The sequence below is a fragment of the Rhinopithecus roxellana genome, chromosome 4 (genome assembly GCF_007565055.1).
Source record: "Rhinopithecus roxellana isolate Shanxi Qingling chromosome 4, ASM756505v1, whole genome shotgun sequence".
NCBI classification, from domain to species: Eukaryota; Metazoa; Chordata; class Mammalia; order Primates; family Cercopithecidae; genus Rhinopithecus; species Rhinopithecus roxellana.
In genome coordinates this window covers 38,908,665-38,933,337 of record NC_044552.1, presented here as the reverse complement: position 1 = coordinate 38,933,337, position 24,673 = coordinate 38,908,665, and the positions used below count along the sequence as shown (strand labels likewise).

The window sequence follows — 24,673 nt, the reverse complement described above, 5'->3', positions numbered from 1 at the left end:
TTTAGTAGAAATGGGTTTTCACCATGTTGGCCAGGCTAGTCTCAAACTCCTGATCTCAAGTGATCCACCAGCCTCAGCCTCTCAAATTGCTGGATTACACGGCTGGCCCAGGAGTTGTAATTTTTTAAAGTTAGGTGATGGAAACATTTAATTTTTGCAGAGCAAAAATTAAATTCTTTAATAGTACAGAAATAAATCAATCCTAGCAGTTTTTTTAATTCCTTCAATTTTGACATTTTGCTATTTTGTTTTGATTTTTTGTTTAAAACCTATCACACATACCACCTCAGCAAAGTAGATTTGAAATGTTTGGACAATACCCATCCACATATTAAAACACTTTTCTTCCCAGAGGAAGTATAGTAATTTATTCTTTTCGGAGTGTTGTGACTTAAATGCGTCTTTTTCTTCCTGTTTCTTGATCCAATGTAATTAAATAATAGATTTGATTTCATAACTTTTCAGAAGCAATAAAGAGGAAATTATGTTCAGCAGATTTGTTTATTTTTTTTCTGTGCCCTTCCAAAGTTTAAATGGGATCCTTTTTCCTTGCACTAACGGGAAGCAAAATAGCTCTTTCAAATCAATGTCCTTGAGAAATGAGTGTTAATTTAAAAATACACCTTAAAGAACAGAAACATAATTTTTCCCTGGAAATATCTGATGATTAAATCTAGTTAGATACTACTTTGAAATAATACCAAGATTTTAATAACTATTCAATTATTTAAAAATCAGTGCCATGCAATATATACACCCAGTAAAGTATAATTTAATGAATTGCCAAATTAGTCCTTATCAAGTTTTAGTTTTTATACCAAGGTGTAATACACCTTTAAACTTTGTCAAAATCATTTCCTTCAAATTGTGTATGTGTATCTTATGTGGTGTATTCCCTTACCTTGTTTATGTTGAAAAATAGTTTTCTCCTAATGTTATTAAAAAAATAATTGCAGAATTAAAGAAGTCCTAATACCCCAAACAAGGTAAGAACCAGAGGAGTCTTTCCTGTTTACATATGATGAGATAGCTATTTGTACATGTTTTAAAGCCAAAAGTGGACTCAGTCACTTACTAAGCAATATTATTCAATGTTTCTAGGTACGATGAAGTAGAAATCATTCATTTCTGATTTTTATGACAAATTATGTAAAAACACAAAATATGAAGAGCTCTCAATATGAATAGCTACTCTAATCATTAGGCATTGCGAGCTGTTGGTGGGTGTTAGACACACAGCTCTTTTCATCCATTTTGATTTTACAACTTGTCATGTGTGTTTTAATGCTAGTAAAACCTATCTAAAGAAGAAAGTACTTTGATTTTTGGAGGACCTTGATGAATTAATTTGAGTACCCTCTAAGCCAGCCAGCTAGCAGTTTCTCTTTCAGGCCTAGGGAGATAAATTTGTGACTATTGATAGCATAAGTAAAACTTCAGTAGTTTTTGTAAATGAATTGCATATCTTTAGGGTATAGTTATTCTTTTTAATTTTATCTTTCACTGATTTGTCATGGATGTTGTTGAGACTCTAACAAGACTGTGGATTCCCTCCCATCTAATACATTTTTACGTATGATTTCAGAAAGTCCATGAGCCCCAGTTAAAATTTCCTCAGTGACAGTATTTACATGATTAAACTTATCCTTTAAACTTGAAGAGATAGTTGAAAAGCATTAACTGTATAACTGGATTAGTGTAAAAGTAAGAAAAGTTAATTGTAGAGAATTTGAAAAATGCAGAAAGGTATAGAAAATAAAAATCACATATGATCTCATTATCTAGATATAACTACTCCTTAGTATTTTTTTTTTGAGGCTGAGTTTTGCTCTTGTTGCCCAGGCTGGTTAATTAATTCTGTTTTCCCACTGAAATAAACTACTTCTTTTAGTTTATCTTAAATTCTCATATATTTCACTTATTTTTTATTTTATTTATTTATTTTATTTATTTTGAGACAGAGTCTTGCTCTGTTGCCCAGGCTGGAGCGCTGTGGCATGATCTTGGCTCACTGCAACCTCTACCTCCCGGGTTCAGGTAATTCTCCTGCCTCAGCCTCCCGAGTAGCTGGGATTACAGGAATGCACCACAATGCTCAGTTATTTTATTTTATTTTATTTTATTTTATTTTATTTTATTTTATTTTATTTTATTTTATGTTATTTTATGTTATTTTATTTTATTTTATTTTATTTTATTTTATGTTATTTTATGTTATTTTATGTTATTTTATTTTGTATTTTTAGTAGAGACGGAGTTTCACCATTGGCCAGGCTGGTCTTGAACTCCTGACCTTGTTATCTACCCACCTCGGCCTCCCAAAGTGCTGGGATTACAGGCATAAGCCACCATGCCCGGCCATATATTTTTATCTTATCATTATGTTCATCTATTTTTATAGTCTCTTCTTTTTTTTTTTTTTTTTCCTGTATCTTTGCTTTTCTCCCTCCATTTCTTACCCCTCTTCCACTGCAGCCACTCCTACCAAAGCTTTCTAATACAATTATATCATAATTTTCAGTTAATTTATTGGTCTTTGTCTTGGCTGTGAAATCACCTGAATTCACAGCTGAATTTTATATGGTACTATATTTGCATTTTCTTATAATTTTGTTTTGTTTTCCTCACAACAATGATTCCTTTGTTTGGTTTTCCGTGTACCAGTAATTCATACCCAGCTCTCAGTGTGACTCTCTTGTCAATATAAATAAAACAAGTATTTCCCACAATATCATCTTTTTAGGGAATACCTCTCCTAGATTCTTTTGTCTGCTTGCTTTGGAAGTTGCTCTTTAAGCTTCCTGCACATCCATCCTGGGATCTACCCTTACATCTTGGGGTTTTCCTCTATTCCGTTTGGGCCCCTTACGTCCTATCTTACTTCTTAGGCATAAACCAATGAAAAGTCATCTTCTTACTTGGATTTATTCCCTGATTTTGCTGGAATACATCCTCTACTTCCTGAGAAAGAGTCCATGAGTGATGAATTTTTATATATTTTGCATGTCTTAAACTACCTTAATCTACCATCATAGGTTTTTGACAGTTTGGCTGTGTGTGAAAAACTTTTAGGTTTAAAATTATTTTTCCTCAGATTATGAAGGCGTTTTTTTCATTATTTTCTGGAGTTTAGGATTATTATAACTTAAACAGAATGAGATGGCAATGTAACTTTTTAAGCTTTACTTGTGACCTCATTTTTTCTTATCTCTGTTTTTGGTATTACTGTTATCAGATTTTTGAAATTTCACAATAATATGTCTAGAATCTTTTACATGACATGTCCCCCACCCCACCTTGGCTACTTTTCTGATGTCATCCCCAGCCACTCTCCTTACTCTCAGTATACTGTAGCCATGTTAACTCCTTCCCTTTCCTCCAACATGTTCAAGCAAAGTCTTGCCTCAGAACCTTTGGACTTCCTATTCCCTCTTCATGGGATGTTCGTGAGTACTGCCCTCATTACCCTGTATAAAGTAATCCACAAACTCCCCTCACCTGATCCTGCCTACTCTTCTTATTTGGCATAGCAGTTATTATGACATTGCAAGTTGTATATTATTTGTCCTCCTGACCACTAAACTATAAGCTTCATGACAACATGGACGTTACCTGTTTTTATCCAATGCTGTGTCCCTGCCATCAAGAGTTCTGTTGGATTTTCAATACAAATAAGTGAATGTGACTTGGTATGGTCTCTTTTCATCCATTGTGCCTAAGAATTATAATAGTAGATTCAGTTTGAAAAATCCTATTCTTCATTTCTGGGAAATTTTCTTGTATTGATTCTTCAATAGTTTCTTCACCTCTTTTTTTTTTTTTTCTTTCTCTTCCAGAACATCCGTTTTGGGATATTGGAACTGTATTAATCCTCTAACTTATCTTTTTTATTTTTCATTATTTGTCTTAGTTAATTACTAATATGCCATATACTAGGTTCAAGTGTTTTAAGAGAAGCAAATTAAAATGGAAAGTGAGTTTTCTACACACAGTTATTTCTCAATCTATAATATTTATCATGTCACAATGTCACTAAAATAAATACAGTTTTGGATAATTTTTCCCTTCTAATTCATACCTGTGACTGTGGTAGTACATTAACTAAACGAAATGTTAAAATACATGATATAAATATTGATGGAGGTAAGGAAGTAATCAGAGTCTGTACGTGAATGACATTGGCATCCAGTTAAGTTGGTAACAATTCCCAACTAAGTACCAACTCCATCCTTACCTGGTAAGGAGTCAGAGTGCTATTACTTTTCATGTTACCTCTCCATACAACCTGTTAGACATAAAACAGTGAGGATACAAGTGAATATTTCTTGAGAGTCTGATAATAAACAGTACCAGACACTTTGTATATACAGCTTAATATGGTCCATACACACTCCTGAAGTGCAGGTATCGTTACATCCATATTAAAAGTTGGGAGATTGAAGGTAAGAGACATCAATTACCTAGCACAAAGTCACATAGCCAGTGTCAGATCTAATCCATCAACTGAAAACTTTGAATTTAGTGAAAATCTTAGTAATGTGTTTTAAGAGTACAAAATTCTTACCTTACACCAAAAACAAAACATGTTTACATAGAAATATTTACAACTTTAAAAACTCCACAGAAACTAATTCTGTGTAAGTCCTATTATGCTGGATGTTGATTGGTCAAATTACTGAATTTTACATATTTAAATATTTACATTTTAATATTTAATTTTACATATTAAATACTAAATATTTACATATATTTAAATATTAGCTTCCATGAGCAAACTATTAAATATTAGTTTCCTAGGGAAAATGGGGAAAGTTGTCTACTAGCTGTGGACTACAGTCTAGACAGAGAATTATTGTCTGATAGATTTGTTCAAATCCCATTTTTGTCACTCAGATGTTCTCAACTACAGATTTCTTATCTGTAAAATATCTATTAAAAATAATAAAATACTGACATCACCTAACAAGCTTTTGCAAGGGTTAGTAGAACTAACAATTTTGTAAAAATAATGTGTCAGAAATTTCATGTTGTTTTCAACAAATGCTAATTTATGTTCTTGTTATTGTTATTATTGGTGTTGTATTTTCTTGGAATCTGGAATTACAGTTTTCATCACTGGACCATAGTGTTTATCTGGTGCTGGACACCTCGCACCATTTATGTTTTTAAATAGTCTGAACAGAACTACTTTTAAAGAGGAATAAAAACATTCTGCTTTAATGTTTTAAGTGGAAAGTGGCCCTGCTGAGGCTATTCTTGATAATTCTAAAGACTTATATGACACTGGATGTCTTCTCTTTCTCCCTCTAGATCCTTTTTTCACACTTTGTTCTTTTCTGTGTCCCAGGGGGCTAGTCTCTTTGGATCTCTCTTGCCCTCTGACTTCTGGTTGATTTTGGCCTGTGGAAGGGACTGGGGAGTTCTGAGAGTGGGATGAATGTACAGGGTTGGTTGTATCCCTATCAGGTGGGCTTTTCTAGCCTCCAGCTTCAGGTAACAGCTGATTCCCCCTTAACCCTCTAGGCCTAGGTTTAGTAATAGTTTTATGCTGTTGTTGCAGAAGGAAGAGGTAGGATGGTGAGGAGGTACCACAGTCTCCCTGGTCATTTCCCTAACACCTTCCCCACATTTTTATAAACAGTTCCTGCATTAAGCTCTTCTTAAGTTACACAGTTTAACTTGCTGTTTCCCTCCAAGCCCCTGACTAATAAACATATATTCAAATCAATATTGATACTTCCATTGGGGTCATCCCCAAAGATGCCTCAGACACACATATATTAGCTGAGATTCAGCCAGTTAAATTCTGAAAATTGAACTTTTTCCAAATCCTGATTAGAGGCTTGGAGGCATAATCTGATTTGCCTTCAAGCTTAAAATTCATTATGGCTAGTATCTAACTGAACACTAACTCAAGATGGATAGGAATATTTTCTTTAGATATTTTAGATAATCTGTGGCAATCTCTTTGAGACACTTAAAATCCATAACCTTAATATAGTCTGACTTCCTTGTGCAGCTTTTAGAAAGATGTTAACTTTACACACTCCTCAATATAGTATATAAGTTATGATACCTATCTTGCAGTTCTCTGATTTCTAGCATAAACTTGTTGAAATTATTTTAGAATAAACTTTTCATAGTAATAGTCATAATATCTGTACATTTATTATACATCTTAACTTAAAAGTAATCAGTCTGTTTAGCCCTGTGAGGTGAAGGACCATGTTTTCATTTGTTTTCTTCTTTTTGTTGTTTGTGGGCTTGCTTTGGTTTGCTTCTGGTTAGCATAATTTCCATTCTCAGCCCCATGACTGGCCTATACTAGGTGCTCAATAAGTATATATTGAAGGAACAAAGAGGTTACTAGTGTTTAACTAAAAATAATAGATTTTTTAAATCTCCATGCTTGTTTATTTTATTTTAGGTTCAACCACAATACTGTAGTTGGAAGATTTTTCCTTCTATGACTTCTCTTTTATGATGTTACAGCCCTAAGAATCACAAGATAGAAATAAAAGGTTAATATATGTTGGAATGTTACTATATTTCAGACATTATCTTTTCAATGTTTTTTTCCCCTTACTTGTTCTTTCAACATATCTGCAAAGAAACTGGTATTACTCTTATATTTGCTTTTTTGTTTTGGTGAGTTAGTACAATCTTCTCTATATTTAGTTATGACCACATTCACACAGAGCCCACAGCAGGATCCAGCAGTGCTTAGTCTTCCTACTCTACTTCCTGTGCCTGTTCCCCTACATCTGCCATACAACTCAGAGTCTTCAGAGGCTTTTACTGAATTGCTTAAATACTGTTTTAGCTCATTCTAACACACATTAATGGAGAGTTTGCATCCTATTAGAAAGGGAGCCGCCTTCTTATAAAGAGAGCTTTGTAAAGTAGAGTGATAAGTGGTAAGGTGCCTGAAGTTATATGAGGACCTGGGCAGTACAATGGAAAGGGAGTGCTTAGGTCTATGCTTGTGCTAGAGAAGACCTCAAAGAGGCAGTGATATCTCACTTATATTTATGAAGGTTATGAGGTTCCATTTTCTCTACACTGTTTGCTTCCTTAGAATGCAACTGTATGAGTGTTGGATAATTGTACCATTTTATCCTGATGTGAATGAATCTCCCAGGAATATCCTGATTTTGGTTTCAGTGACCAGAACTAAATGCTTTCTTAGCCTACCAAGTTATTAGTGGAATCTCTTTTCCTTTTCTATATACATTGTTGTTTTACCTTCTCCCTAGCCAAAAATGAGCCATCCCTAAGCAATACTTATGCGGGTGTAGTGTTTTATAGTTCTCTATTTGTCTTTACTACATTATTTCATTTGATCTTTACAGTGATCTGTGAGTGTAATAAAATCTGTACTTTGTCACTTTCTTGAGCCCTTTTTAATAACCTGATAGTGGAATATGAAACTGACATCTGAGCTTAGGGAAACCTGACTTTTCATTTCATTTTACATGTACTGCATCTAATTTGATAAATAATGTATACAACATGTATTGGTTTTCCTATGCAAGCAGTCTTTTGATACAGAATTTGAATAAGGGCTACTTTCTCTGACAAACTGAGGGAGAAGTATATACAAATTATCTCTGTTCATCATATGATGAAAGCATAGGGCAGATGAGAAATGGATAGAGACCAATCTCTTTTACATATTAATTAGCAATTGCATTGCTGTAATCCCATTTTGCAACTGTCTTTGGCTTTCAAATATACCTGGAACTATTGAATAGGATACTAAAGTAATTATATCACCTGCTGATTTGTGTACCATGGTAAACATTATGGTAAGATAAGTCATTACTGCTAAATAAGAACCCAACCCCAGACTTCCTTTCATGCACATGCAGCTAGTTGAGCTGGTTGCTATTTCCACTGGTATGACTAAGTGAGTTTCCCTTAGAGCGTTGACTCCCATCTGCACCTTATGAAGTTGCACCATTCTTTCTTATGATTCTTCTTTATTTTTTCTATTATTGATGTAAGTGCTTCATTATGGAACCAAAACTATACCCAGGGTTAAACACTGGAATCAGAAAGGAAAAATCAAAAGGATCTTTGGAGCTTATTTGATATTCACCTCTCTTTAGTTCTCACTTGAAGAACCTGAGGACCAGAAAGGTCGGCTATTCTGTTAAAAACCATAACTACAAAACTGTGCACACTAATGTGTGCATTGTATTTCATTTTGAGGTAGTTTTATATGAGAAATTATTAGAGAAACAATTAGATCTCTAACAAGAAAAAGCCCACATTATTTTTCTCTTTAAGTTTGGATGAAAGTTAGCTTACATCTTACAAGAAACTGATTCTAGTGATGTACAGACATGTGTGGTATCTATGTATACACACATATGTATTATAATTAAGGATAAAAACATCACACATATACACAAATACATTTATCCACAAATTATTTACATCCTAAATTTTTTAATGGGAAAATGTCATTAATGCGTATTAATAATTTGGTAATAACCTTTAATCTTTGTGAGTACTAAAAGGTATAAACTTTTTTATGAGTTCCTCACAATTTATCTTTTCTAAATAAATGTCAATAACATTTAAATCGGGTTAACTATGTGCTGTATGATGTTACCTCACTAAAACATGAAATCATAGGCACTTAAAAAATGTTATGAGACAAAGAAAGTCAAGATAGTTTGGGAAACTTTTTCAAAGTAATGATTTTTAAAGCTTCTTAAAGTGCTTGTTAAATGAAATTTTATAGTGCAATAGCATGGAGATAATCTACTGTATTTGACTATAACTTGGAGGTAATAATCTAAATGTTCTGCAACACTCTGCAGGATATACCACACTAACAGGGGAGGCCACATTTTAACAGAGTTTCATAGCAGATCCTTGCCCTCATCATGGATCAGGTTCTTAGATCCAGCATCAGAAGCTGCAAATCTAAAATTGGCACTTTCTCTATATATTTTCTCAACAAAAAGACAAAATTACAAAGTTTCTTTTGCCAAAACAAGGGTAATTAGTAATAGAGATAAAATTAGATATCAATTTTCCTTACTCCCCGTAATTATTCTTCAGCAATACTTTTATTCTTTCCATTTGGTAACTTTTCTAATCATTACATTGGCCTGTGTGTGGTCTGGTGTAATTCAGTACTTTTAATACCCTGATCTAGCCATGAAGACTTAGCACAAGACCTGTGTTTATTCCTGAACATTCTAGGGTGAAATGAAATAAGGATATCTTGTAAAAAAAATCAGGAAGAGTTCTGAAAAAAAAAACTAAAATTCAGTCTCTTATATGTTATATTTTTGTCCTTTGAAGAAACAAGTAAGGGCTGCAACCCGTTCAGCAGATGCCTGTTTACAAATGTGAACAGAAGGGAATATAGAGAGGGATGTGGACATGCCAAGAAGTAAGCTGAGAAAGAAGAGGCATTATTAATGTAGTCAAGTAAAGCACATATTATGTAGGCTACCAAAATATCTTATGGTTCTGAATTTTAAGAAATGCAAATGAAACCTTTTCTTAGACTTCAAAAATATATCAATTTCCAGTTACTGAGTTACCAAAGGATAACTATATATTATGTTGAACAAATTCAAGGTAGGCTTCTGTCGTTCTGCAATTTTAATTGTATTTTAGATTCAGTAAATAGTCAAATTGTATTTTCATTTTAATAGTTAAATACTAAATAGTTAAATTTTAAAGGGACTCTGTGTGGTAGCTCACACCTGTAATCCCAGCATTCTGGGAGGCCAACACATGAGTATCGCTTGAGCCAAGGAGATCAAAAACAGCCTGCAATAAAGTGAGATCCTGTCTCTACAAAAAGAATACAAAAATTAGCCAGGCATGGTGGCATGTGCCTGTAGTCCCGGAAGCTCTTCAGGAGGCTGAGGTGGGAGGATCATTTGAGCCCAGGAGTTTGAGGCTGCAGTGAGCCAAGGTGGTACCACAGCACTCCAGCCTGGGCAACAGAGCAAGACCCTGTCTCTTAAAAAAAAAAGAAAAAGAAAAATTTTAAAACAGTTATCAATTACAGTTAATTAATACTAAAATACTATATTATTTAAACTATGACTTTATTTAATTTCCACTTTAAAAAATTTCTAAAATGTGCCTTTGCTTACATTCAAAACAGATATATTTAGAGTTGAAAGTTGCTTATGAATAGCTTGTATGCAAAATAGGTTAAAAGAAAATGTTCAAATGATTATTGCTTCTTGTTCTCCTAATTTCACATTTAAATCACAGAGTAACAACAGAATTAGTTCCATGTTAAGGCTGCTATCTTCATACAGTAAATATATAGTTATTGTTTATTGGATTTTTTTAAGCTTTAGAGGCTCACATTGATTGCAACTGAGTAATTCATATATATACACATACAATATATATACACACACATATATTTTAAAGAATATGTATATATAGACACATACATATATGTCATATATATACACACACATAGTATATATGAATGCATTTTTTGAGCCATGAGATCCTGATAATTACAGCCTGATAGTATTTTTTAAAACCTGACTTAACTGTGCTTGACTTACTCTTCTAAAAAGAACAGTTAAAATGAAACTCTAAAAAGTTAGGCATATCTTTTATCAATTTATATACTCATTTATGTTTCAAATGTCTAAGACAACAGAATACCAATCATCAAAAAAGAATAAGAATATTCTATGTCAAATATCTTAAATGCAGAGTATTCTGAGTGTTAACTTTAGTTACAAATACGTTTCCCTTCAAATACTTAGCTCACAGTCCTAAGCTGGGTCTGCATGGAGCCACTGGCCTGGATGTTTTGATCCAACCCTTTTTTGTTTTTTCTTTTTCTTTTTTTTTTTTTTTTTGGCAACTGTTTATTCACCAAGAAAGAAAATGTTTTGAAAGACAAATAAACGTTTTTATGGATAGACTTTTCTGCGCAATGTAAGGCTTGATTTAGTGAATGCATCTTCCTCTATTCTGAATAAGAAATCTAGGAGAGAAACATGAATGGCTTAATGTTAAACATGTATTACTTAGTAACAGTTTTGTGTGTTTGGACATCTCTAGTAAGTTTGTTGTGAAGGCTAAATGAGATAATATATGGAAGACATGAAGCATAGGATAATACATTCTATAAATGTTAGCATAAAAAACGAGTGCCAACTTCTTGTTAAATATGGGTAGTACATATGCTTCAAACTCTGAAAACTCCACTAAATAACAAAATAATTTTAAGCGTATAAACTTACAAGACATAGAAAATGGAAGAGGACTAAATAGCAGATGAGAGCTGTCAAAAAAAAAATTCTGAAAGCTTAAAGTGGTAAACAGGCTTAACAGACCTGAGGAAAACAAAACTTTGGGACATGGAAAAGTTTGGGATTGAAGGTTCCTCTAAGAAAGAAGTCTTGTGTAGACTAAAAACAGGAAGATTCATAAAAGGCATAATTTTATCCCAATATCCTATCCAAACCATGGAGGCCATTAACTACTCCTTTGCCATTCTGGCAAAATAGTATAACTTTACTTTGTGGAAAGGTGAAATAAAATGATCTCTAGTATTAGAAATCCTAGACACGAGTCCACCAGCATTCAATTAATAGACATTTCAGGAAAACAAACAAAACAAAAAACAGACAATAGAAATTTTCAAAGTAATCCAAGAACATTTTTCAAATGTAAAGGACAAGAACATACAGGTTGAAGTATTGTTGTGAGTATTTAGTAAAATATTTCAAGATAGACCTTCATCAAAGAAGCATCATGAATTTTCAGAACTTGAAGTATAATGAGAACAGTAGTAAAAGTTTCTCAGACTAGGGGAAAAGTCACGTAAAGGCTTAGGAATCATAATGTAATCCACTTGTCAACAGCAACATTTTAAGCTAGAAGACAAGGTAGCAATGCCTTGAAAATTCTGAGGGAAAATTATTTTTAATCTAGAATTCTGTACTCAGCCAGATTATCAATTGAATACAAGGATGACATAAATACATTTTGAGACATACAAGATTTTTAAAAATTTATTTCCCTTGCATCCTTTCTCAGAAAACTGTAATATCAAGTATATTTCAACTGTAGCCCACCACAGGGGAGAAAAATATGTTGCAGTTTGAATCCATTCTGGTTAAGTGCCTATTTTTTAGTTTTCAAAGGAATACAACAAAATCCAGAGTTCTTACAGTATATTATTCACAATATCTCAGATAAAACACTAGATTACTTAAAATCTGAAATAACAGGAAAACATGACCCAAAGCCAAGAAAAAATAGTCAATGGAGACTGATTCCAAGATGACACAGAATTTAAAATTAATATACAAGGATCTTGAAGCAGCTATCATAACTATGCTCATGAACTAAAAAGGAAACTTTCAGATAATATGTTCTGCTGAAATAAGGAAGTAAATTATGAGAGTGGGAATGGGGTCAAGAAAATAAGAATCCAGGTCTGGGCACGGTAGCTCCTACGTGCCTGTAATCCCAGCACTTTGGGACACCGACCCAGCCTGGTCAATGTGGCAGAACCCTGTCTCTGCAAAAAAAATACAAAAATTATCCAGATGTGATGATGCATGCCTTAGTCCCAGCTACTCAGGAGGCTGAAGTGGAAGGATCTATAGCGTCTAGGAGGTTGAGGCTGCAGTGAGCTGTGATCACACCACTGCACTCCAACCTGGATGACAGAGTGAGACCCTGTCTCAAAAAAGAAAAAGAAGGATCCAAAGCAAAAGAGTAGAAGGGAAGTTTGGAGGGTTCCAGATGAGATGTCTCATCAGTAAACAAAAGACACAGTAAAACTGAAATAAATTCTGATACATTTCAAATTTTTCAAAAATAGTTTGGTATAATATAAACACTGTATATTGATTTAACCAAAAATTGTATTTCATAGGTAAAGTCAAGAGGAGAGATGGTCAAATTTGGGGTGTCTAAGAACACTAAATCTTTTTCACCTCTCATAATAGGAAGTCATCTGATAATTTTTAAAACTGAAAAATAAAACAAGTATTATAAACTTGTTTCAAATATGTTGGTAAATAACATAGAAACAAGCTTAAAAAGTTAAAGGTGATTGCCACTGGAAGCAGAATTACAGATTCAGAAGAAGTGTGGCAAGGTATTCCTATCTGTCTTTATACAATTTATAGTATTATTTAACTTTTAATGTTTTATGTATTTTTTAACTTAGATATAAAATTTAAAAGTTAAAATTAAATATAAGACACATAGCACAGCACCTGGCACAAATTTAGGGACACAGTATATGGCCACTATTATTACCACTAACATTATAATTCTCCTACTAGTCATTAAAGTCATTGATTACCCATTTCAAATAAAAGAGAAACATAAACCCACAAATGTAGAGAAGTTATTTGATGTATCTAAGGTTGTGCAATCACTTAGTGATGAAACTACACTGGAGTTTCCCAACTCCAACTTAGGAAATTTAACTCCAGGTTCTTTCAGTCTCATGGAGGATTTAGAGAAGACCTTTGAGGTTATCTCTGGCTAGCAAGTATCTGCTGACCATTCATAGCCTAACCTAGAATCTAGCCTGATAGATAATGAGTGCTTAATAGATAGACTGATAGAGGGAAAAATAAATAATTTTAGGTCAGGTGACAACCTTACCTAGGATTCTGCCTCTTCATGATACTAGCTCACCGCAACTCCTACTGTTTACCATTTATCTTCAAAAAGGACAAATCCAGGGTCTTAGGCAAAACCTAAAGGAAAGAGCTGCAATGGAAATCTTATTAAAATACTTTCAGTAGCTTAGTAATTGTGGAATAATCAACTTAATTCTGTTGTACATTTTAAACCTTGTAGAACTTTAGAGAAATCTTTATGCTGAATTTATGTGGGCCCCAGCCAAATGCAAAGTCATCGATTTTACGTAGCTTAACTCATTTCTGTTACATTTAAATGGAAAAACTGAAAATCATGGAGGGGAAGATGGATTGCCACCATTTAACAAACATTTATAAATTGCCTGTTCAGGGTCAATGGTTCTGGACCTACATGTATAATTCAAAAGAAATTTGGGAGGCAGGAGTGTTATGAAACTTGATAACAAGTGCAATGAAGACATAAACTGTGCATTTAAGTTTTCTATCTACGTTAGATGAGAAACACTGTTGTGTGAAAATAATCATAGGTCTTATTTTTCTGACAAAATTATTTTAAAGCTTGTTTTTGTTGGTTTTTTTTTTTTTTTTTTTTTTTTTTTTTTTTTTTTTGAGACGGAGTCTCGCTCTGTCTCCCAGGCTGGAGTGCAGTGGCCAGATCTCAGCTCACTGCAAACTCTGTCTCCCGGGTTTACGCCATTCTCCTGCCTCAGCCTCCCAAGTAGCTGGGACTACAGGCGCCCGCCACCTCGCCCAGCTAGTTTTTTTGTATTTTTTAGTAGAGACGGGGTTTCACCGTGTTAGCCAGGATGGTCTCGAACTCCTGACCTCGTGATCCACCCACCTCGGCCTCCCAAAGTGCTGGGATTACAGGCTTGAGCCACCGCGCCCGGCTAAAGCTTGTATTTTAAAGAAAAAGTGCCACATCTTAAAAAGAATCAAGATTTTCTCATAATTTGAATATAGTACTGTATTAGAGTTCAGCAGTATGTGTGAGTGTGCATGCCTGTGTGTGAGAGATTTATGTATTATTATAAGGATAATAAATTATAATTATGCAGTTACAAAGTCTGAGGATTCCCAAAATCTTCATTTGGCAAGCTGGAGACCCAGGAAAGCCAATGTGTAGATGTGTATTTCCAGTATGAAAGCCAGCAGCCTCAGAACACAAGAAAAAGTGATGTTTCAGTCTGAGACCAAAGGCCAGAAACGGCCCAGTGTCCCAGGTTATGCATTCAGACAGAAGGTGTTTCCTGTCACTCAGCCTTTTCTGTTCTATCCATGTCTTCAACTGATTGGATGGGGCCCACCCACATTAAGAAGGACAGTCTGCTACTCAGTCTACTGATTAAAATTTAATCTCATCCAGAAACACCCTCATAGTGACTCTCAGAATAATGCTTGACCAGATGTCTAGGTACCCCATGGTCCAGTGAAATTGACACACAAAGTTAACCATCACAAGTACACAAAGGTAAAAAAGAGCCAAAATTATTGGAGCCTAAATGTAGAATTATATGAGAGAGAAACAAGAAATATAATTAGTGGAAAGGCAGGGAAAATATGTGCATCATTCAAGCTTTAAAGACCACATTGAATTTAGATAATAGGGAATTATCATAAATCTCAGAGCAAGAATTCAGACATTACATTTAAGGGAGATTATAGTATAACAAATATGGTGGAAATAGCACATTCAAGACCCTGAGAAGATGCAAAGAAACAACAAAATAAACAGAAATTGGTGAAAATATAACGCAGTGAGAAAAAAATGAATGTCATGGATAGCAATGTGAAATTGAGAACATATTTATTTATAGGGTCAAAGATGTGACATTTGAGGTGACATGTAATAGTGTACCTTTTAATTCTCAACCTCCTAATGAACTATTATACTTAAAATGTAAACTTGAGTTTTAATATTTTAGAGAATGTTTTACTAACAAAGTTGTTACAAGTTAATATTGTATTTTGTTTACTTTGACAAATAGAAGTAATATTAATCAGAAAAAAAGAAATGCTATAACTGAACTGCTGTTAATACTGAAGGTTTGAGGAACATTTGTAATATTGGTTTCCCAGTTCTACTGCTGTTTTCACATTAAATGCACCTGTGGAATTGGACTGCCCAGTTGCTCACCTGTTTTTTGTTTTGTTTTGTTTTTAACTTTTATTTTAAGTTCAGGGATATGTGTGAAGGTTTGTTACCTAGGTAAACTCATGTCACGGGGGTTTGTTACACAGATTATTTCATCACCCAGAAATTAAGCCCACTACCCAAGAGTTTTCTTTTCTGCTCCTCTCTTTCCTCCCACCTTCCACCCTCAAGTAGGCCCCAATGTCTCTTTCCTTTTTTGTGTTCATAAGTTCTCATCATTTAGCTCCCACTTATAAGTGAGAACATGTAGTATTTGGTTTTCTGTTTCCGCATTAGTTACCCTCCGACTCCATCCATGTTCCCAGAAAAGACATGATCTCATTCTTTTTTACGGTTGCATAATATTCCATGATGTATATGTATCACATCTTCTTTCGTCTGTCATTGATGGGCATTTAAGTTGATTCCATGTCTTTGCTATTGTGAATAGTACTGCAGTGAACATTTGTGTCCATGTGTCTTTATGGTTGGATGATTTATAATCCCTGGGGTATATACCCAGTAATGGGATTGCTGGGTCCACTGGTAGTTCTACTTTTAGCTCTGAGGAATCGCCATACTGCTTTCCACAATGGTTGAACTGATTTACACTCCCATTAACAGTGTGTAAGTATTCCCTTTTCTCCACAACCTTGCCAGCATCTGTTATTTTTTTGACTTTTTAGTAATAGCCATTCTGACTGCTGTAAGATGGTATCTCATTGTGCTTTTGATTTGCATTTCTCTAATGATCAGTGTTACTGAGCTTTTTTTTCATATGCTTGTTGGCCACGTCTATGTCGTCTTTGGAAAAGTATCTATTCTTGTCCTTTACCCACTTTTTAATGCTCACCTGTTTTTAAAGTTTGTATTGTTAAGGAAAACTTTCTTTAGTCTTTCTGGTAGTAGGCAAAAATTTTCAGGAGAAGTAAACCAATGCATAATAACACAGTTGACCCTTGACCAACTTGAACTTGAACTGCATGGGCCCACTTACATGCAGATTTTTTTCAACCAAACATGGATGGAAAATAGGATTCCTGAGTGTGACACTCCTCTATAAGGAGGGCTGAATTTTCATGATACACAAGTTCCATAGGACTGAGTGCAGGACTTGAGTATTTTGGTATGGGGATAGTAGATGACTTTTGTTTGAGTTACTTTAATTAGCTAATAAGATTGCCGTCTTCACTTGGTAGAGAAGAAGAGGTCAAAGTTTGGGAGAGGTAATTTTGGGATTTGGGACACATCCAGGATAGGCAGGCCTTGGTAAGGTAACATAGTGATACTTTCAGTTCCAGAGACATACTAACTAGGCAGAGGTCCAAGGTAGACTAGGGAGTGGTAGCAATGCTAGTCCTAGTAAGGATATTATGTTGTTTGAGATAAATTAGAAAATCAGATAAATAAAAAACAAAGATAAACTTTTCCTGCTACATATGACAGCACAACCATGATATAAATTCCAGATCCTTACAGTGGTCATGTATTGGTTCTGAAAAAAAAAAAAAAAAAAACAGTGATTCCAAATGTCAAACTCTTCTGTGTCTTTATTTTCTATTTTCATACTTATCCTGGTTAATATGTTTGTAAACTAATACTTTGGAGAATATTATGAATAGAGATTATTTATATGTAGTGTGCATAAACTGCTGATTAATTGGGAAAACTATTTAGGGATACATATTTCTCCTGATCCTTTCTTAATGTGTGTAAAATTACATATGTCTGTATAGTGTTTTTCAGATTTCAAATGATCAGCATTCTTCATTTAAGAAAATAAATGTACTATGTATGCTTCCAGACAAATGTATATATAGCCCATATTCTTCTCAACACTGATTACCTATATTTTAGACTGTGATAGAAATGTTTTTGTTTGAAAAGCATGTGTACATATATTTCCCTCACACTTCCAATTTTTAGAAAAAATATGTTCATGCTTGCTGAAAACTGTTAGTTTCTGAGTAGATAACATCATCTTTTTAAAAACCTTCCCCCCCCCAACATTTCTTTTTAAATGGTTCACAGTTAAATTTAAATTTCTATATTTAGATAGGATTGTGTTTATATACCAACCACAGTATCCAGGAAATTCAGTGGTAAAGCTGACACATAGCAAGTTTATAGTCTATTTTGTAGTCTGTGTATTTAGAGAAGGTTTGAAGCTTACTTAGCAAAATGGATTAAACATTCAAGCAGAATTTCTTTAGCACAAATGTGCTATTTGATTTCATATATTTGTTGAGATAACAGTGTGTCCATTTTTAAAGATTAGTTCTCAAGAATATATGTTATTTTTATCCTTTAAAAGAAGTATGCATTCAGGAACAGCTTTTATATGTAAACATTTTTATAATATTTCATATTGTATAGACTTGGTTTGGTGTAATCAGTATGATTTTATCAAATTTGGAAAAAGTTACAGACACATTTTTATAGTGTTTTCTGTAGCATCTTTATTTTTTTCAGATGGGCATATTTTATATTACTTCCAAATAATCAAAATAAGAAATTGAGTTTGCCTGTGCCAAAAAATAGAACTATCATTTTTCACATTCTTTTATTTTCCAGGTCATTTTTAAGTAAGATTATGTTTCTAGGAGTTATGAATTCCTGAAAATTCTTGACTTTGTAGATATAAGGGGCTAGATGAACATTTCAGGGGGAATCTGACTTTTCATGCAGTAATGTTTTGTGTTGTACATTCCAGATACAGTTAACTTTTTGTGTGCATGTGATTAGTATGGAAAGAAATTAATGCAGTCCAGTATTATGATTTATGGACTGAATCCTTTACCCACTGAAGACTTGCCAAAACTAAACGTATTTTTTTTCCTTTGGATATTAGAAACAGCTACTGTTTTTGTTGATCTTTTAAAGTTCTGAATGGGCCTATTTCAAATCAGGGCAGCATGGGAGCTCAGATTAATAATATACTTATTCAACTAGTGATACTGAGTGAAACCATTGCTCACATGAGTATGAAGGATAAAATTTCATGAAATTATTTTCAGGTGCATTAATGCATTTCTGGAAGCTGTGTATGATTTTTCTCTTGCATGAAAGAAAAGATTTCTTTTTATTGTATTGGTTACAGGTGGGCTCATAATTTAATTGCGTGTTTTATATCTTAAAAACATAAGACATTTTGCTCTTAAAAGCAGTAATGTGATTGCTGGATTATTCCCAAAGGTTTTTAACTCAGTATATTTATCTCTCTAGGTACATCATGACTGTAATTTATATTACTCAGTAATTTATATTACTGAGAAAAATTTCTGAATTTTCATTATTGTTAGTTACAGCAAGCCGCTGAAGTTTCTCAACTGCGGGGAGCAAGGGTAATCACTCCTGAAGATCTTCTGTTTTTGATGCGCAAAGATAAGGTAATACAACATAATTTTATTGTATTAAAATCCAGATGTTGTGTTTAATTGAACTTGTATGTGGAAACTATATATCCTTGTTATATAGCTTTCAAATTAAAATAATAACTATTGAACTGATGTTTTAGTCTTCATAGTTTGCAAAACAAAATGAGTTTACAAAAGAATTGATATTAATTATGTGGACAAAAGCACTTATATGAAAACTGTGCTAACAGCGAAACCTCGCTTATCCTTATGTGTCTGTATAGACACTTTCATTGCTACATGACACTCACTAAATATTGACTCTATGTTCTGTTGTCATAAGTGGGATATAACTGAATGGCATATTTATTTTTCTCCTCTTCTTACAGATTAACATTACCAGGATTATAGACTTTCCTAGAGTAAATTTTTAAGCCTGAAATACAAAGTTTAGTCTGTAGCTCTACCTTATTGAAAAAAGCAAATTAATTAAGATTAATTTTCAATGGGATAAATATATACCATAATTTCTGTTTTTGAACAAAGACCTACCTTTCTTACTCTTTGAAATCTGATATTAAAATATTTAAGCTGATATTTGTGTATCTAATTTTGTCATAATTATTTTTCATGAGTAGGTAGTCAAAAATATTCTCTAATATTTTACGTTTCAGTTAATCAACTCTTAGATGATATGAAGAATATTAAAAAATGGAAAATCTTCACTATTAAGAAAACTTATGATTTGGTATAGGGTATCTTTATGATTTAGTTGAAGAAGCATTTTAAGACTCATGAAATGTCAGGGTTGTATGATTAGATGGAGAGACTGTAGGATTTTTTGAAGTGAAAGTTTCTGCCTAGGGTGAGGCAGTCTTAGGCACAAGGCACCAGATGCAAAGAAAGTATTGAAGATATCAAATGATGTGCATGTAAAGAACTTTGTAAAATGCAGTATTTTTCAGCTATTAATAGAAATCTTGAACGTGAAGGTCAGGAATGAGTGATAATACATTCTAAGTGTAAGCATACAACAAGCTACAAAGGATTATCAGTTACTTTTAAAATTAAGCAGTATTATGGTCTACTAAATCTAAAAAAGGCCACCATTAACACCTATCATTCATCAGCTTTGAATTTCATAAAACTACATTTTTCGGGTTTACAGATTGTTTTCCATAAATATAATACATAAACCAAATCTTCTAACAAAAAGATAAGATTCTCAGAGAATAAAAAAAAGTAAAAAGGAATTTATTGACTTTTAAAGCAGCTTTTATACACTCACTGTCTAGGTATTTATAAGTTAATTTTTTAAAATAAAATTTCATCGAGTATATACCAAATTCTATAGCATAAGTACAGTCAGCTTGGTATGAAGACTGATAATACAGTCTTCAACAAAAATTAGAACTTCATTTATTTTATTTATTTATTTATTTTTTGAGACGGAGTCTTGCTGTGTCGCCAGGCTAGAGTGCCGTGGAACCATCTCAGCTCACTGCAACCTCCGCCTCTCAGATTCAAGAGTTTCTCCTGCCTCAGCCTCCCAAGTAGCTGGGGCTACAGGTGCATGCCACTATGCAGCTAATTTTTGTATTTTTAGTAGAGACAGGGTTTCACCAAGTTGGCCAAGATGGTCTGCATCTCCTGACCTCATGATTTACGTGCCTCAGCCTCCCAAAGTGCTGAAATTCAGGTGTGAGCCACCACACACAGCCTAAAACTTTTTATAAGATTTTAAAAAGCAGGTCGGGTTTGGTGGCTCACGCCTGTAATCCCAGCACTTTGGGAGGCCAACGTGGGCAGATCATGAGGTCAGGAGATTGAGACCATCCTGGCTAACTAACATGGTGAAACCTTGTCTCTACTAAAAAAAAAATACAAAATATTAGCCAGGTGTGGTGGCGGGTGCCTGTAGTCCCACCTACTCAGGAGGGTGAGGCAGGAGAATGGCGTGAACCCGGGAGGCCGAGCTTGCAGTGAGCCGAGATGGTGCCACTGCACTCCAGTCTGGGCGGCAGAGCAGGACTCTGTCTCAAAAAAAAAAAAAAAAAAAAAAAAAAAAAGCAATTACAGTCAGGTACCACATGATGAACTTTTTTTTCAACAATGTACTGCAAATATAGCAGTAGTCCCATAAAATTATAATGGAGCTGTATAATTCCAATTATCTAGTGATGTCATAGGTATCATAATAACATTGTAGTGCAATGCATGACTCAACTTTGTGGTGGTGCTGGTGTATACTTGCTGCACTGCTGATGGTATAAAAGCCTAGCACATAAAATTATGTATAGTACATAATACTTGATAAAGGTAATAAATGACTGTTACTTGTTTATGTATTTATAATACTCTTCATCATTATTTTAGAGCGTACTACTTGCAAAATCACTTAACTGTAAACCACCTGAGGTTGTTCCTTCATGAGATATTCCAATAAAAAAGCAGTTATCAAGGGAACTGACAGTTCCATGCATGCTACTGCTCTTGAAGACCTTCCAGTGGGACAAGATGTGGAGGTGGAAGACAGTGATATTGACAATCCTGACCCTGTGTAGGCCTAGGCTAGTGTGTATATGTGTGTGTGTGTGTGTGTGTACACACACATCTTAGTTTTTAACAAAGAAATTTAAAAAGCTAAAAGAAATTTACAAGTAGAAAAAAAGTTTATAGAATAAGGATATAAAGGAAAAACGTTTTTGTACAATTGTAGAAGGTGTTTGTGTTTTAAGCTAAGTATTACTATGAGTCAATTTTTTAAATTAAGTCTATAAAGTAAAATAGTTACAGTAAGTAAGCTAAGGCACATATATTATTGAAGAAAGAAAAATTTTAAATATAGTGTAGCCTAATTGTACAGCTTTTTTTAAAAATAAAGTCTTCAATAGCATACAGTAATGTCCTAGGCCCTCAAATTCACTTGCCACTTATTCATGGACTCAACCAGAGCAACTTCAGATCCTACAAGCTTCATTCATAGTATATGCACTCTACAAATGTATCGCTTTTTGTCATTTACATGGTATTTTAACTAATTTTTCTATATTTAGATATGTTTAGATATACAAATACTTACCGTTTTCTTACCCTTGCATACAGGTTTGTAGCCCATGAACAGTAGGCTGCACCATGTAGCCTAGGTGTACATTAGACTGTTCCATCTAGGTTTGTGTAAGTGTATTCTGTGATGTTCACAAAACGATGAAGTCTCATGAGGATGCATTTCTTGATCCCCATCATTAAGCAGTGTGTGACTATTGTGATTCTGGAACATCCAGATATTTGTAAATGAAAAATGCTTTTGAAAAGACTTGTATTTTAGCCTTTGTGTTTGATGACTACCTTTTTATGTCATAGCAGTATACTAAGGATTACTTTATTTTCTCTGATATCATGAGGTACAAGTTTATTAAATTTTGTTATAGTAGTCTTTAATCAGTAAAATGAATATATGTATAGGTTTTCTTATTTATGTATTTTATATTTTTAACAGAAAAAACTTAGAAGATTGCTAAAATACATGTTTATCCGAGACTACAAATCAAAGATTGTCAAAGGCATTGATGAGGATGATCTTCTCGAAGGTAACCAAATCAAAACACAAAACTAAAACTTTAGCTTATGACACGTGTGGTGGTAACACATTTATGCAATTCCAATGTAGCTATTCTCAAGAACAAGTTAATTTTGTTTCCTGTCAGCAAATCAAGTGGAATGCCCTTGCAAAAGTATATATTTCTGATAAAATGTATTATACCGTGTTACCTATTTAATATTACTACACTTCTTATAGAATCTAATTCTTGAAAAATAGTTCTGCAGATGAATTGAAGTGTTTCTTTTTATGGAGCGCTTAGTGAATACAGACTTAGAGTAAAATAGACCTGAATTCCAATCAATACCAGTTCTCTGCTTTCTGTGTGTGACCTTGAAGGATCAGTTTCCTCATTTATATGGAGGGAAATCATATAACATGTGTAACATGTGGAGTGCTTAGGAGAGTTTAGCATAACATGTGAAAGCACTTGCCACTGAATAAATGATAGCAGTTAACACCATGCTTCAGATACCACAAAGCTCAGGGTGGTCAGAGCAATACTCAGTTTTGCTAAACCATCATATTAGTTTGATGTCCTCTCATTCATTTTAAATCTTCCCTCCTTATCTTCATTTGTATATTCTAATTTTGTGTGTCTTATAAAAAGCACACTAAAACTTTAAAAAAACAGTTGATAGAAATTATAAGATAAAATATTCAGGCCAGGTGCGGTGGCTCACACGTGTAATCCCAGCACTTTTGGAGGCCGAGGCGGGCGGATCACGATGTCAGGAGATCGAGACCATCCTGGCTAACGTGGTGAAACCTCATCTCTACTAAAAATACAAAAAATTAGCCGGTGTGGTGGCAGGCACCTGCAGTCCCAGCTACTTGGGAGGCTGAGGCAGGAGAATGGCATGAACCCGGGAGGCGGAGCTTGCAGTGAGCCGAGATGGCGCCACTGCACTCCAACCTGGGCGACAGAGCGAGACTCCGGCTCAAAAATAAATAAATAAATAAAATAAAATATTCAGGTAGAACACATCTAATCTTGAGGTGGGACTTCTGAAATGGCTATGTAAGGAGCATGGCAGAGTCTCTCCCCAGTGAAACACATTTAACTGGTAAAATTTTTTTGAAATAATTATTTAAAGTCTCTAGAAATTGTCCTAAGCACATATAGCAAGCAGGGCAACACATATTCAAGATCAACTAAATCTTGTTAAGAACAGTATGAGAGTCTTTCATTTAAACCATGACCTGCTCACATGATCACTCTCCAGCATTCTGCCACCTTAACTCAGTGTGACAGAAGCTCTATTCTGAGTGAGTGTAGCTGGCCCCTCCAGTTATTCTAGAGCAACAGTTTTACCCCAGAAGGGGCAAAGAGGTAGGCATCTCTTATCTCCCCCAGCCCCATGTTGCAAAAGCTTTTTTCTAGGCAGGCACAGCTAAGGTGACTGGGGCTCCCTTTTCACACTTAACCTCAACTCATAGGATAAAAGCTCTACCTCACACATGGTGGGCTGAGAATACTGGGCTCTGATTGCCACCACCCTACCTCTCATAGGGAGCAAAGCTACATACCAGAATAGACAAGCCTAGAAGACTAGGGGTTGCTTCCCTTTCCAGATCCCCATTCTCAGATACAGGGAAGCTTTTCCAGGAGAAGCTAATTTCAGGTCCACCTTCAGCTTCAGTACTATGGTACAGAGGTTCAACTCAGACCTTAGGAGCAGAAAGCTCTGCAGCTCTTCCACATCACTGCTTGGAACAGAGTATGTAGAAGTTCATACCTAACTTCATTGTAAAAACAACAACAGCAACAACAACAATGAAGATCCTGGTGATGAGTGATTAAGAGGGGACTGGTAGCTCCATGATACTGGTAGCAAAAAGCAAAACAGTGGGTCACCTAGATGTTAAACAAAGAAAACAAGGGAAAGAGATAGTTAAAAAGAGACCTCCTGCAGTCAGAGCAAAACTTAAAGACTGACAA

General features: G+C 34.3%; 1 protein-coding gene across 5 annotated transcripts in view; it reads left to right on the top strand.

Moving 5' to 3' along the window:
* Positions 1 to 24,673, top strand: part of SUPT3H (SPT3 homolog, SAGA and STAGA complex component) — a 549,180-nt gene that overhangs the window by 327,942 nt on the left and 196,565 nt on the right. For all 5 annotated transcript variants that reach the window (XR_004056848.1, XR_004056849.1, XM_010372540.2 and 2 more), the window contains 2 exons: positions 19,077 to 19,163; positions 22,630 to 22,720. Coding sequence is in view for 3 of the 5 variants with exons in the window: in XM_010372540.2 (XP_010370842.1) it covers positions 19,077 to 19,163; positions 22,630 to 22,720 (178 nt within the window). In the remaining 2 variants the exon portion in view is untranslated. The remainder of the gene's footprint in view (positions 1 to 19,076; positions 19,164 to 22,629; positions 22,721 to 24,673) is intronic.